At 36.0% G+C, this 16413-nt stretch overlaps 1 protein-coding gene across 1 annotated transcript in view; it reads left to right on the forward strand.

Annotated features, from left to right (window-relative positions):
* si:ch211-186j3.6 (neural-cadherin) overlaps positions 1-16413 on the forward strand; it is a 303408-nt gene that overhangs the window by 266697 nt on the left and 20298 nt on the right. The window contains exons 24-28 of the mRNA XM_058782964.1: positions 3394-3521; positions 6418-6545; positions 6927-7050; positions 10774-10954; positions 11368-11534. Coding sequence (XP_058638947.1) covers positions 3394-3521; positions 6418-6545; positions 6927-7050; positions 10774-10954; positions 11368-11534 — 728 coding nt within the window. The remainder of the gene's footprint in view (positions 1-3393; positions 3522-6417; positions 6546-6926; positions 7051-10773; positions 10955-11367; positions 11535-16413) is intronic.

The following is a 16413-nucleotide window of genomic DNA, read 5'->3' on the forward strand; positions in this document are numbered from 1 at the left end:
TCTGTCGTATCGCCATTTATAAAAATATCTGCATTGGAAGGACATACATTCATTTTAGAAAAAAAAAAAAAAACATCCCTTTTGTTTTACCAGTGTTCAAGGTAAGACATGATTGCTCTAACCGCTGTGAAATCCTTTCCATAGCAACATTTAGTTTTTAAAGCTGCTAATTCTGCTGTTCTTGCATGTGTAAAAATAACAGTATCATCAGCATACATTTGCACCTGTATCCCCTCATACTGCTGTGGAAGATCATTAATGTACAGACTAAATAGTAAAGGGCCTAATACTGATCCTTGGGGTACTCCCGTTGTACAATTTAAATTATTGGAATGAACCCCTTTAATTTGATTTTAATTTAATTTATTTGATAAATATGAGGAAATCCAAATTGTATACAGTGTAAACCAACTACTTAGCTGTATTAAGATAAGATGTCAGTTGTTCAAGAACTACCTTTTCTGCAACCTTTGAGACTACTGATAGGTCTATAGTTACTAACCTCAAGATGATCCCCAGATTTAAAAATAGGAGAAACGATGGCTTGCTTCCATGCAGTAGGAAAAACACTATATTGAAATGATAGTTAGATGAGAAATAACAGGAGCAAAAGTACCCTTGTGAGTTTTGAGAAACTTGATCCCTACATTTAGTATTTTTTTTTAATGAGCTAATGACTTTGTTAACTTGTTTCGTTAGCCATGGCTAGGTTAAAAGCTTGGCTATCAACAGACGATAAAGTACTTCTTTCTAATCTTGCAAATTTTTCCCCCAATTCATTAACAAAATTAATAAAAAAATGTGTTACAATTTCCTTGAACTTTACATTTATGCATTTAGCAGACACTTTAGCAACTTACAGTGCATTCAGGCTATACTTTCTTTTTAATCAGTATGTGTGTTCCCTGGGAATTGAACCCACAACCTTTTGCACTGCTAATGCAATGCTCTACCACTGAGCCACAGGAACGTTATTAACATTTTTCCAAATCAGTTTGCTGTTTCCTTTTGCCTCATTTAATTGTTGAAGATAATATTTTGATTTAGCTACTCTGAGTTCTTGAATAACTTTGTTCCGCAGTTCTTTATAACAAAGTCTATCAACATCCCTTCCTGACTTAATAGCTGTATTTAATGCAGAGTCCCTGTTCTTCATCAACTTCCAGACTTTTATAGTAAATTTGTCCCTTACACAGTTACTCCTATTGATGGGTGTATTGCAACCATACTCTACATCCTGGGAGGATAATATATCATCCCACTTTAGACTAGCTATTTCCTCATTAAACTCTACTCGCTTTCCTTTAGGTATACAACAGAAAACATTAGCACAAATTGTCTCTTTGTTTTTAAACCTGTTTTTAGTCAATTTCCGAGCAACCAATGTTAAATTGTGATCAGATAACCAAGTGATCAAATTATAACTCTTGATTATCCTTTCAGGTTTGTAAGTGAATATTAGGTCTAACTGTGTCTTAGAGGATTTGGTCATTCTTGTGGGTCCTTTAATTATCTGATTTAAGAGATATTTGTCTGCAATAGTTTTCAGTTTTTTTTCTCTTTAATTTGTGCTCCCAGTTCAAGTTAAAATCACCCATAAGAATTATTTCTTTGTTATGATTACATTGCTTTAAAATTTCTGTGAGATGTTTATAAAATATATCGTTTACCGAGGGGGGTCTATACACGCATATAACAATAAAAGACATTTGAGGAGACAAAATTATTTTTAGCCCTACCAAGTCATTAACCAAGTTAAACACAAGGCGTTCACTCTTAAATACCATTTCTCACATATATTATGAGAACTGTTTTATTTTAAAATGTATTTTGTTCCTATAATGGCAAAGCTGAATTGTTAACCATTACTCCAGTCTTTCAGTGTCCAGTGTTACATGCTGATTTGGTGCTCAAGAAGTTCAAAAATTCAATATATATTCACATAAAATATATATTTATTATATATTTTATATATATATTTCAGTCACACTGTGTGTGTGTGTGTGTGTGTGTATATATATATATATATATATATATATATATATGTATACTGTATAATATGAAGAGTTCAGATAAGTGCCCTCTGAAATTTTCTTCTAAAATTAGCATTTTTTAATTAGCCTCATGTGTGTATATATATATATATATATGTGTGTGTGTGTGTGTGTGTGTTTTATGTGAAGAGGGAATATATACATATGTTCGCACTGTGTGACTGAAACATGTACTTAGCTAACACCTGCAAAGTGCAGAGCAATATTATTGACCAGTACTTCTGAGCCATTATTTCCATCATTGCTCTATTTGTGTCTCAGCATGTGCGCACCAAACTCCCCCTCAACTGAGACAGCGAGACAAAGTCCCTCAGCACTCATGAGCCGCTTGAACAGGTTAAAACAGGGGAGGATGATGGAAGACATTCACTACCCAGAGCATTCTGTACGAGAAATAATAGGAGAAATAGAGTGACAGCAAGAATAAAGCACAGATGGACGGCATAAATCAGCCAGTTTTAATGACGGTGTGAAGGAATTAGCCAGGACAATCTGTCTGGAGAGTAAGTCATTTGATTTGAGCTAATGAAGTAGGTACATGTGTTTTGAGAAGCATCTAGTGTTGCTAAATTGCAGTTCATCTTACCTCTTACACAGTAGAAAGACACTGTGCCCAATGAAAAACACTGTGCCCAATGAAAGTTCACTTTCACGGTCAGCAGACTGTGAGCGCCAGACAGTGCAACATAGCCGAACCGAGAGGAAGCACGTGTTATTTACAGAAATGACAAAAGTACAGCATCAAAGGGAGAAATCGAGACGATGACAAATAAGAAAATAGAAGGAGAATTTGAAGACATATAGGAAAAGCGGGTTGATGAAACACAAGACAGATATGTCGGCCAAAGTGGGCACGGAAGGCTTATTTAACAGTAAAGATCCTGCTGACAAATGTGAAGTTAGTTGGAGGTGTTTCTTCCCGTATGCTCAGACTCTCAGTCAGACTATACCAAGCTTAAGGGAGTCTTCCTGGCTTCATTAATTTTTAATTTGCCAATCGACTAACTCAGACAAAAAGACAACTTTCTCTAATATGTTTTTCCTATTATACCAGAGGATGATATAATCGTGATTGAGGCAGGCTCTGCAGTGCTTACTTGACCCTGTAATGTGAAACAAAGAGGTAGTTTATGTGATACATTTGTTAGTCAAAAACCTGCTGTTGGTTGAGCTTATATAATGTTTTCAAAAGGTCGTTTTTTGATGGTGTACATGCTCAAGGTTCAGTCTTTATAACCGTTCTCCACTCCTTCATAGTTCTGTGTCCATGTTTTAACCATCCACAGATCTACCCTTTCTTCTCTCTCTCTCTCTGTCTGTCGCTGTCCTTCTCTCTCAGAACTGATCGACGGCACCCCTACCCTGAAAATTAACCACGGCTCGGGTACATTGGTCCTGCAGTTGCCGGGCAACGTGAACGTAGCGGACAGACGGTGGCACAGACTGGACGTGAGGAGCAACAGCAAAGTAAGTGTTCACCGTTAGCAAGCGACTGACTGCTGAGCCCAGTTGAGCGGAGGTCCATCTCCCCTTGCCAGCTTCCTCCAATAATACACCTCACCACTTTTGTACAAGTTAAAGTCTTACTTGTCTCTTCTGAAATCATCTGAAAGGGACAGTGGAGCTGTGGTTTACTTGATCCCAGACATTGTTTGGTGTGCTAATTTGTATTCAGTGTTGCCAGGACTGTTTCAGATTCAGCAGCTTCTCCGTTGCTGCTAGGCACTGTAGTAGTGCTGGCATGTAGTCTTGCCGTGGTGAAATTTGCCTTAGGGTCAGTCTGAAATTGCTTGAAATTATAACTCTTATTGTTCAATACAAACAGGACACAAGCGTCCTGCTGGGTGCGAAGGGAACATTGCAGGTTGGAGCTTTTAGCATCTTGACATGCTATGTGTTTAATATTACCACGCCTGAGGGTTTAGCCTCAACAGAGAGCAGAGAAAGAGGGTGAAGTGTGTAAAAACTCAACAGCTTTTTTGTTTGTTGCTTCTTCCAGCATTGAAGATCTCAGAGAGAGAGATCTCTTGACTTGTGTTTCTGTATAAAGCTGGAATACACTTAATGGCTTTTGCCCTGATTTACTGAAAGTCAGAACCAGTCTACAGATATTGGGCTGTCGTAGTTGATAGATTTCACAGAAGATCATGTAGTCTATCATGGGCACAGAATCAGATTTTTTGCTTCAGGATATCAAACATTTTTATTATTTTGAGCCAATTTTGGGCCTCATATTGTTTTCCTTTGTAATGCATGGCACACATTTCTATGTTTTTGTTGTGTTCAGATTCAGAATGACTTTAATGTCTGGTAGTGTGTGAGTCTCAGTCATTTAGGTGCATTAATGGGATAGTAAATAAAATTCTGTCATCATTTACTCACCCTCATGTCATTCCAAACCACTTTTGTTCATCTTCAAAAAACAAATGAAGAGATTTTTAATGAAAGACCTAAGAGATTTTTGTCGCTCCGTCAAAAGTCATTCAAACAAAACTTTATAATGAAAACATGGTAAAATGAATCCATATTAATCAAGCAGTTTAGAGACATGGTTGCTTTATATGATGAACAGATTTAATTTAGGATTTTATTCACACGTAAACATTTATCAACACACATACAGAGCATATCAAATATGGTCAGTGGTAACTCAACCATGTGTATGAGAATAAATCTCATTGGATCTCATATTAAGCAATCACATTTGAGCTTCAGAAGATTTGGGTTAGAAGTTTGGGACAAAATGAGGATGACTAAACAATGACAGAATTTTCATTTTGAGTAAAATATCCTTGTATCCATGTTCTGCATATGTTTGTCTGTGTATGAGTGCATAAACTCTTTAAAAAAAAAAATGCTGGGTTATTTAATTTTTTTTTTTTTAACCCAAATCCTGGGTTCAGCCATTTGGGTCATTTTATTGGGTTATTTTTAATAGTTTTACCCAAGGGTTGGGTAGTTTTTTTCTGTAGCTCAGCTGCTGGATCATTTTTATTGTCAATATGATGAAACCCCTCACATACCTACCCAGCGCTAGGTACCCAGTGTTGGGTAAACTTTGCCAAACTGGTTAAAACTGGATACATCTGTCAATGGTCATTTTGTGTTCTGTCCTGAGAGGAAACTTGACTGATGGGAAACTTCATGAATGAAATTAAGGTTTGTATTACATTGTATTCCTATCAAATTATTACTGTACAAATTGTAAAACGTCTGTAGTCTCACATTTTTACTTTTTTGTTTAAATGTACGTTGCAGCTAATGTCTGCTTGGAACACTATCCTTCTGCAAATGCTGCATCCACCAGATCTACAAATGCGCGACCAGGGTTAAACACAACACGACTTTGCTGTTATAGGCTATGTAACAAAGCTTTTAATGACAATAATGATTTCAGAGACAAAGTAAACAACACAAAGATAACACCCCAAACGAGATAATGACAAAAACCCAGGTGAACTGACTTAACCTTAATTAACTAATAAAGAACTAATGAGGAAAACCGGAACAAAACCAAATTAGGGAAAACAAGAACAGATAGAAGAAACAGAAAATGACAAAACTGAAGTCCCAACTCCTAACAGTTTTTGATGAAACTTATCAAACATGAATATATAAGATTGCCATTTATGAACTGGAACTGTTCACTGATAGCAGTTTTCTTCCCACAGATTCCCCAACTGCTCTTGCTGCTCTTGTCACATCTTTAAAAAGTTTACTGAATGTTTACTGAGTATTTTATGATTGTAAAAGACAGATTCGCCATTGAATAAAAAATATTTTATATGAACTGTTCAGATTATAGAGTACATTTTTTGTATTATTTAAAATGGAAATCATTCAATAGGTTGACTGACCCATGTCAAAAAACAACCCAAAAGGTATATTGACATATCTGGATGATACTTAGGACTTTTTTAAAAAAATATTTCTGTTTGGTGTATCGGAGCACCCAACTGTAAAATATGAATCAGTCCAATGAATTTTTACATTCTACATTTTGCAGTACACACTGTACCTACCTCTTCTGCCAATTGATTTCTTTTATTCTATTTTTCAGCAGTGTTTTTTGCTGAGGTCAAATTGAACCCAAACAGAAATAACATTAGCAGAATGGATACCAGTCACGTTTCTGAGAATGTTATGAGATACAGATTCAATAATATTTAGCAACAAGGTTTTGACCAGAGGAATATATTACCTGGATCAGAAGGGGAATAAGAAGTTTATTTAAAAAGTACTACACAAAAACAGTCTCAGACCATGATGTTTAATATACTGCCAATCAATGGTGTTTCATGGAAGTCAAATTCCTACATTTTTGTGGTGATAAAGGCTTTTTTCGCCTACATTTCTTCTTCAGGAGGTTCGTTTTACACTTGACCGCTGTGCAGGAGCCACTATCATGGAGATGGAGGGAGTGGGCAGCTGGCTAACTACTGAAGACCACACTTCCTGTGAAGTTACTGGCATCACACCGAATATGGACAAGTAAATCACCTCCTTTAATTCTCTTTTCACACCAATGCATAATTTTTAAAGTGTTAAAAAATGGCCCTGATGAACCATTAAAGTTTGAGTGCTAAAGAAATCATTCTTCCGCCTTGATAGCAGGCACAAAGGATCCGTCAATGAAACAATCATTACTTTACTCTTTCTCACTCTACATATAAGACTCATGCCAATTATGGACTTGATAATGTCTTGAAACATTTATAATTACACAAAGGTCTCAATCTAAAAGGTCAAATGAATTATCAGAGTTAATCTCTAGTGAAAAATGACCTCTCCATAGCGTATAGCATATTAGTAACTCATGTGGTAGAGAAGCAAATGTGGCTAGAGTAACGACATCCTCTGATGTGCTTTCAGGCATCTGAACATGACACAGGTGCTTCAGCTAGGAGGAGTGAATGAGAACCTGCCATATATCTACCCACAACTACAACACAAGCATTTTACTGGCTGTATCCAAAACCTCATTGTGGACAGCAAGGTGAGAAAATGCATGCACATCAGTACTGACAGAGACGAATCTTTGATAGAGTGAGGGAAGAATTATGCACATCACAATTATGACTTTGACTGGAGTTTTTCTCTCTGGTTGTTCTTGGTCTGGAGGTGACAAAAGCCTATTTTAAGTATTCATCAATGCTGATAACAGTTGTGCTGCTTAAACTTTTTGTGGAAATCATGCTTCATTTATTCTTCAGGATTCTTGATGATGAACAGAAAGCTCAAAAGAACAGTATTTTTTTTAACAAAAATGAGTTTATTAAGCCCTCGACTACTGATCCCAATGCTCCAAATAGTAATTAAACACAGTTATCTTTATTTGTACATTTCCTGAGAGGAGTGGCCTTTCTCCGCTCGCTTCTTGCACTGATTGTCATCCAAAGCGCCTGCATAAAAGGTGCTTCCGGCAGCACGCGATTCAGATAAATATACACATACAGTATACACAGAATTACAGTTTTTAAGTATTCATGCAAACATAATCTGTTATGTCTTAAATGAACATTTGTGGAACTGCTGGAGAAAAACATCTGATGTGTAAAATTGTATTAGATCTGTGCATTATAGTAGGTCTTGATTTAAAGGCTGTCTGTCTCATTAATGTTAATCTAGCAATAAAAGAAAAGAGGGACTCACTCGCTGTTCTTGATTTAACTGCTTTTGTAGTTTTAATAATCAATTTATTTGTAATGAACACACTAAAAGGATTTTTACATTTGTGACCCTGGACCACAAAACCAGTCTTAAGTGTCAATTTTTCCGAAATTGAGCTTTATACACCATCTGAAAGCTGAATAAATAAGCTTTCCATTGATGTATGGTGTGTTAGGATCGGAGAAAATCGCCTTTAAAGTTGTCCAAATGAATTCTTAGCAATGCATATTACTAATCAAAAATGACATTTTGATATATTTACAGTAGTACATTTACAAAATATCTTCATGGAATATGATCTTTACTTAATATACTAATGATTTTTGACATAAAAGAAAAATCTATAATTTTGACCCATACAGTGTATTTTTGGCTATTTCTACAAATATACCCCAGCGACTTAAGACTGGTTTTGTGGTCCAGGGTCACATTTGATTATTTGAATAAAAAATAATATAGAAATAACAAATTTTTGAAAATTTGCTCATTGTGACTCATTTTGCCAGCACAGGCCACAAATATACCAGTCAGTATGTACTTATGTACTGCTGAAGGAGATTCAATTGTAAGCTGTGCACTGCCTAGTTCTCACTTTCTCTTTCCAAGAAGTGTTATTTGAAGTGAGGCATAATCAACCGTGCCACTGGCCATAGTCTTTTAAGCCGATCTGTGATCTCACATCACATTATGTCAAGGTTTTGATACAGTGGGTGACTGTTTGTTTCTCATTGTAACATCACGACTCAGTTGAAGGTTCTTGAGTCTAAAACACTTAACCAGTGGTCACCAGACACAAAGAAACAGCACAGAAGTGTTCACTGAGGCTACTGGGGCTTGCCTGAAGAGCAGGTCATAGACTGTTAAAAGAGGAAGTACAGAGGTAGAATTGCTATTTTAGACTCTCATCTGCCCACTCTCTTTTCTCAAACCGTTTACTCCCTTTTGCTCTCTCCCTGTTGTTGACCTGTGAGAATTTTGAGTAGGCTTTTTGGTGGCAAATACACAGTGTTATGGGGTGCATAGCAAAGTGGTTTTAAGATTTAAGAATATTATACCACTTACTGAGCCACTTTGGGAGGTCCATGCAGGGAACTGCAGTATGTTACTTAAAAGGTCACACAGGCTTGCTTGAGCCATGAATTCATAAAAGAGAAAGCACAATCCTTTACTAAAACCAGACTTAAGGAGGAGAATAAACCAAACTCTAAAAACTTACAGTGAAAAGGCCGACCTTTCAGAGGTGTACACAAAAACAAGCAACCACAAGTGCAGCCACAGCAAATCAAAATAAAAGTCATTCGGATGACTATGAAAAAGTCAAACTAGTACAAGAAAATCAAGTTGTATTTGGCACCAAACGATGATACTAATGGTCACAATGAAAATTTTACAAAATGTTCCTTATTATAAAATCATAGGTGCCACCGCTTCAAACGAGACTTTAACTGAAATAAAACAGTGTAGGGCATTGTTATACAACAGCATAGACACAACAAATCAATGTTTTTTCAAAAGTCTGGGGTCAGTCTGATACTTGAACTGAATCAGTGAGTCACAAAGCATACCAGCAGTGTACAGGAGATGGTTTCAGGCAGTGCTAACATTCATTATAGTCTGTGCAAGATGACCTTACAGCTAGCAATACAAAACACAATACAATGTATGTAGAAAACTCACATTCAACAGGACAAGAATGAGAGTTTCCAGAAATAATGTACAGGCAGCTGGTAATTTTCTCATTAATACTGCTAATGATGAAATATGCGGAAGGGTCTTGAAATGGTTTTGCGACAATGACCTGCTGGCTGTACATTGTCCCGCTTATTGCATGACTTCTCACCAAATAAATTAATATGAAATATAGACATGAAGAGATTATTAGCTTTTATTAGGGAGATGGAAATGAACACAGCTATGTAGCAAGCATAGGCTTGAAGTAGTGAGTTATAGTCTTACCACGGACAACTGTCATTATCCATAGTTAGGACTGTTGAATGCTACTACTGATGAATAATTTGATTGCAAATTTGCTGTGTGTATGCTGTCTCTTGGATAAGTCATGTGTCAAGTGTTTTTGGCACGTGGGAACAAGGCACAAGACAAACACAAGACTAACAATATGTGCTTTATAAGTGCTAATAAACAGCCAGTATGTTAATAACAGGCATGCTAATAAACAACTAGTTAATAGTGATGATTGGTCCCTAAATACACTAAGGCGTTACCCTGTTTTCTATTGTAATATTTTTTTTTTTAAAAAGAAAAGAAAAGAAAAGAAATATAATATTGCTGAATTTCACTATTGACCAGTGGCTTTATTGTAAATTGTCTGTTTTTATTGTTCTCTCTTTGTTATTAATGTCGTCTGTTTGCCAGGTCATGTGTGGGAAGTGTTAGAAGTTAAATGTTTCCACACTGTGACTCAGGAGACACTGTAGTTTACTTCTTCCTTTGTTAGGAAATAAATGACAATAAACCAACCTGTCTAATATGAAATAATAGTGACAAACAGCAGTTCAGTGGAATTAATGCAGCCTTATTATTGCTTATTTAGCTGTGCTGGTAAATCAGCCGTGTTCTCTGTCTGTACAAGGTGCAAGCGGTTCCCGCACAGGGTCAAACTCATGCTGCAACCACTTCAAAAACACCCTGTTAGGAGGAGTGGGCATGAATAAATGGGAGTCATCAGATGAAAGGAAAAATTGATCTAATGTGGTGCGTGGTTGTTCTGTTGTGAAGAGAATTTAAGGCCTCAAGGTTTCCCCATTCTGTTAATACAGAGCGCTGCAGGCCAGCTTTTTTAAGTGTCTGTGGCCTGCCCAGCATGGTAATATTCATTATGGCAGGCTAGATTAAAGGTGAATGCACAAATAAGATAAAACGTTCTTTCTCTTTTCACCTCTTATCTTTTCAAGGCCTCCCAGTTTGGCCTATCCTGACCATTATTTTCTGCTTTATTTCTACTAGCTTATTCTCTTGTTTTCCCTGCTGCTTTCAGTGTTTTCGTGACTTCTGTTAGTCTGTAACCCTCCCTTTGATTCTCTCTCAGTTTTATGACCTTGGCTCACCGGCTGACTCCTCTGGCAGTGCTCCAGGATGTCTGATGACGGACAATAGCTGTGTGAACATGGGCTTTCCTTCCTGCGGGACCCGGGGGCGCTGCCACGGAGAGTGGGGTTCCTTCAGCTGTCAGTGCATACCTGGGTACAGCGGGCATCAGTGTGAAAAGGGTAATTACTCAGCAGTTGTCCCAAAGTTTTCAAGCCATGTCTGTTTCCACAAGTGGAATGTGAGAGAGATTGAGACACCGAAGATAAAGCAGATAAGAAGTCATTGCTAAAGAGAATGACTGAATGGATGTGAAAACTGTCTGTGTGTGTGTGTGTGTGTGTGAAGGCTTTTCAGTGGGGCAGCAAATATCTTTGAATTGCTCTGTGTAGGAGGGGATAGTGTTAACACCCAGGCATGATTTTCACGCACACCAAATCTTGGCACAAATCGCATTCAGAAGTGTTATGAATTTGTAGAGCTTCTTTATGTAACACGACTGGAACATCCTGTGATATTCTCCCAGTGCGTTTTTCACTGTTTATGCATCCTTATTTTAAGGAATGCATCTGAAGAACACATTTGTGTTTCACAGAGGTCCCGGAGTACTCTTTTGATGGAAGGAGTCACATACACTTTCAGCTGGCCTTCACGCTCCCGGCCAGACACACGCAGGTTCAGGTCCTGGTCCGGACACGCAAACATAGCAGCTCTATCCTCAGCCTGCTGTCCAAAGAACAGAATGAATATCTTAAACTGGAGGTTAGTGCTCTTGAAAGCATCTCTCTTTTTCTCTCTCATGCTTTTCACTTCCCTTGAATATAGCAAATGCATTATCAAGGTTTTCTTCATGCTGAAGATGTGTTATTATCATGTTCTTTTTGAAAATACTTATGTTATTTTCCAAAGACTCTCATATTCTGCTTTAAAAAAACAAATGGAAAAAAAACAACAACACTACAAAAACCTTATCAATCCCCAAGCCTTTGAATGGTAAAGTGTGATGAAATGAATATTTCTAATGTATTATTACTGTTAGTTCATGACACATTAAATATGTGACCCGTGCTGGCAAAATTAGTCAGAATGTGCACAGGCTAATTTTGAGCTACAGGCCAAAAAAAGTGAAAATTATTGAAAAAATGAGTTCATTAAGCCCTTGACTAGCGAGCCCAGTGCTCCAAATAGTAATTAAACATTTAAAAGTATCTTTATTTGTATGTTTTCTGAGAGGAGTACCTTTTCTCCGCTTGCTTCTCGCGCTGACTGTTATCCGAAGAGCCCGCATAAAGACACTTCTGCCAGCACGCTATCCCAATAAATATACACTTATACACAGAATTACGGTATTTAAGTGTTCACGCAAACATAATCTGTTATGTCTTAAGTGAATGTTTGGGGAACTGTTGTGGAAAAACATCGGATGTGTAACATTTTATTAGAAATGCATTACACTACATCTTAATATACAGGTAGGTCGGTCGTCTGTCACATTAATGTTAATCAAACCATAAAAGAAAAGAGGGAATCACTTGCTGCTCTTGAATGAACTGCTTTTGTAGGTTTAATAATGTATTTGTAATGAACACACTTACTAAGTGATTTTTACATTTTACTGTTTGTTTTTCTTATTCGAATCCTTATTTTTAGATTTACAGTAAAATGAAAAAAAAGTTATACACTATAGGCTACACTTGTTTCTTTCTTATATTTGTTCTTTTTTGCATTGGTTCTTATTTATAACAACAAAGATCAAATTGAAGAAAAAAAGCTATATTGTGATTATTAATCTAGTAATGATTATTAAGAAAAGAAGTGGGCGGAGAGATGGTGGGTGATTTTGCTTTGGAACCTTCAGAAAACTTTGAATCAGTTTTTCTCTAAATTTACTTTGCTGACTCCATCGACATCAAACAGGTGTAGCTCAGCCATTTTATGTCCAATTCCAACAAATCACACATCATTTTGAATGTTTTTTAATAGAGAATGTACATATAAAATAACACATTTTTATTTAATTAATTAATTATTTTTATTTATTTAATTAATTTTGATTAGTTATTAGTTATTTTATTAGTAATTTTTATTAGTTATTAAAATTTGCTCATTGTGACTCGTTTTGCCAGCACGGGTCACACATATTGTTAACCATGTGAAACTGTATTGCACTGTTTTTTGTTTGTTTACTTAAGTCTCAAGCTCACCAAGACTAATACTAATACAAATATATATTAATCAAATAAAATAAAAAACTGTTTTGTATTTTAATATAGCAACAGCCATTACTCCAGTCTTCAGTGTCTAGAACAATTAGAAATTTGCAAATCTGTTGCTCAAGAAACATTTTTTTTTTAATTATTATTATTATTAGCAAAAATGTTGAATATGGCTGTGCTTTCTTTTGATGAATTGACAGCTCAAACTTTTGAATTCTGCATGATAATACATTTTTTGTCATTTAAAGTTGTATAAATTAACATTAATGTATTATGAAAAAAAAACACGAATTAACTTTCAACAATATTATATTTATAAATGAACATTAACTTAGATATTATACCAGAAATATTGAGCACCCTGCCAACACCCTCCAAAGTGATTTTTTTGTAATGAATGTTTCAAATGTCTCCTCTGTTTCCCTACAAATTTATGCCCATGAAATGTCCTTACAACAAATGAGCAATGTCAACCGCCGGCATATAAAGATTATTTGTTCTTGATGTGCTCTGTAATAGCAGCCCATCTGCCAGACCCCGTGAACGTTGTTGCAACAGCGGTGCAATGTGAGAATTTGAATGGAGCAGCGAGTTTGTGTTTAATCATAGAGGCATTAGTATGCGTCTCCTGATTCGGCTGATACACTTGCAGAATGCATGCCATCTACCCTCTCACTCCAAGGCTGTCTCAGTTTTTCATGTTTTTTTTTTTTCTCTTCAACACCTGCTTAAAGATGCTGCAGTCGGGTTGCTGATTGCTGCTTTGTTTCTCTCCCTCTCTCTCCTCTCTTTTTCTTCTGTCTCTCTATCTCTCCCATGTAAATCGTGGGTGATTTATCTGTGGCATGAATTAGACGTGTCTGTGAGACAGGCTAGAAGACATTTTATATCCCCTAAAGTGGCAGACTACAGATTTCATTACCTGCTTATATTGTGATTCTTGCTAGGCTTCGCAGCGGTGCAGGAACTGATGCTGCCTTTGTGCCATGTGCAAAAGATTAAAACTTAATCTCCTGCTGTGCTCCTCTCAATTACCTTAGCAATAATGCTAATTGATGTGATGTGCCAATACCCATTTAGCATTGCCTGTTGTGTCTGATTATGATGCATCATCTCACTGAGACATTTTCAGCAAGGTGTTCTTATCATCAGCGGATGAGGAGGAAATGATAGTTTGATCATCTAATTTCTTCTCAAGAGACTTAGCCACAGGTCCATTAGCGGCAGTGGAATATCAATGTAGTCTGTGTTTTTCTTTGAATTCAAGGAATTCTCATTCAGAACTTGTTTAGAGTTTACTGACAGATGTATTGAGCTGGTTTTATCTGGTAATATTAACCATGACACTGGAAAACAACACTATAAGCAGCCCAGATAGATGCTGTTTTTGCAATGTGCAGAAAGGATTTAAACTTTATGCATTATACAGAGCCAAATGCTAAATCATATTCACATATCAGCCCTCAGTTGCAATGTGCGGATGTTTCTGCAGCAGTTGGTCATTATCCAGTAGTGTTTTTAGAGTTTTGATGATAGACCGCTCACAGAAAACATTTGTATACATTATTTGAGAATATCACCCTTTTGAGAATAAGCATGAAAAACAAAATATAGACCTCTAAAACACTGGTTCTCAATCTTTTTGACTCCAACTAAAATGATTAAATTTAACCATTGCAGGAGTTGTGAATGCTCTTCAAGACTACCACTCTAACTAATTGATTTACATGACGTTTGTTCATGATTTACTGGATAACAATAAGGATTTTTTAAAATATACTTTTTACTTACGAATTCTACCTGATAAAATATTTAAGGCTTGGCATAAGTGGAAAATGTATATTTGTTATAGAAAATTTAAAAAAATGCCATTAGAATTTTATTGTGTTTAATTTGTGTTAATGTACATGGCTTTTCCAGGTATAGAAATAACACTTTTAAAATAAGGTTACCTCATGTATACAAGACTGTGGAAACCCTAGATCTTCAGAGAAAAAATAAAAATATTTAATTGTTGAGGGAGCATCTTTTTTCATCTTGATTTTTAGTAGTTTAATAGTATTTTTTTTTAAGGGGTCATGAACTGAGAAATCAAAATTCCCTTCATCTTATGACATACAAGAGGTCATTGTTTCATAAAAATGTCCTGTAAATGTACTTCCGAGTCTACAATCCACCATGCCTATTCAAACAGAGCGTTCTGATGAAGGGGTTAAAAAAGGTTCAGAAAATAGCCCATTACTTCTAAATTATGTTTTTTTGTTTTATGTAAAAATCTTGATAACATTATAAGTGGACCTCAGAGAGCAGTACAAAATAATAAGAAAGGCAGTTCATGACCCCTTTTAATGTTTGTTTTAAATCATCTTGAGGCCCATTTGGAAGTTTTCTGAGGCCTCCTGCTTGAGAACCACTGCTCAAAAAAATCAGACAGCAATAATCACATAATGTTGTTTTCCTGATCTGCTGGCATGTGATGGACTTATGAAATGAGGAGCAAAGTTCCCTCGCTGTGTGTTATTTTAAACTATTTATATATTAAACTATTTTTATTGTAACTGAGCTCATATTATGCAATATTCCATATATTTTATTTTTATATTGCTCATCATCCAATGTTTATATATATATATATATATATATATATATATATATATATGTGTGTGTTTGTGTGTGTGTGTGTGTGTGTGTGTGTATACTGTACATATGAAGAGTTTATTTGCAAAAACAGATAACTCAGTTTTTTTTTTAATTTTCAAAAATCATGTTTTTTATTATGCTATCATGTTAGTTAGCTAGTATTTTTTAGCAATTTTGTACCTAATCAAAATGACCCAACTGCAGTTTGATTAAAATTAATTGGAATGCACAATGAAAAAACTTGATTTTTGAAAATTGTTAAAGGGGTCATATAATGCAATTTCTTGTTTTTCTTTTCTTTAGTGTGTTATGTAGCTGTTTGTGCATGTTTGTGCATGTATAAGATCTGCAGTTACAAAGCTCAAAGTCTCTCACAAAAGGATTTATTCTATCTAAAAGAGAAGGCTGATCCAGACCGGGCTAAACGCCTCATTAAAACACGTCCCCACATGTCTACGTCACGATGTGGAAATATTTGCGTAATGCCACCCAAATGTTCACGCAAAGAAAGAAGGCGTGGTTTCAGTAACCGCAGTAGTGTTGATGCAGCTATGACAGGGAGACGGTGTGTGTTTCTTTGCGAAAGCAAAAACACTTTATTTGGCCTTCTGAAAGTATATGCAGTTAGGAATCATTGTTAAGATTAATTTACATTAGAACCGCACAAGCCAAATGTTCGAATTTGTGTAACGCATGTTATGGGTGACAGGCTGGCTGTGCACAAAGGCTATTTCTAAACAACAACAAAAAAAAAAAGGGTCAATTGCGACTTTGCTCTGACAATC

The sequence above is a fragment of the Onychostoma macrolepis genome, chromosome 07 (assembly GCF_012432095.1).
Source record: "Onychostoma macrolepis isolate SWU-2019 chromosome 07, ASM1243209v1, whole genome shotgun sequence".
Lineage (NCBI taxonomy): Eukaryota > Metazoa > Chordata > Actinopteri > Cypriniformes > Cyprinidae > Onychostoma > Onychostoma macrolepis.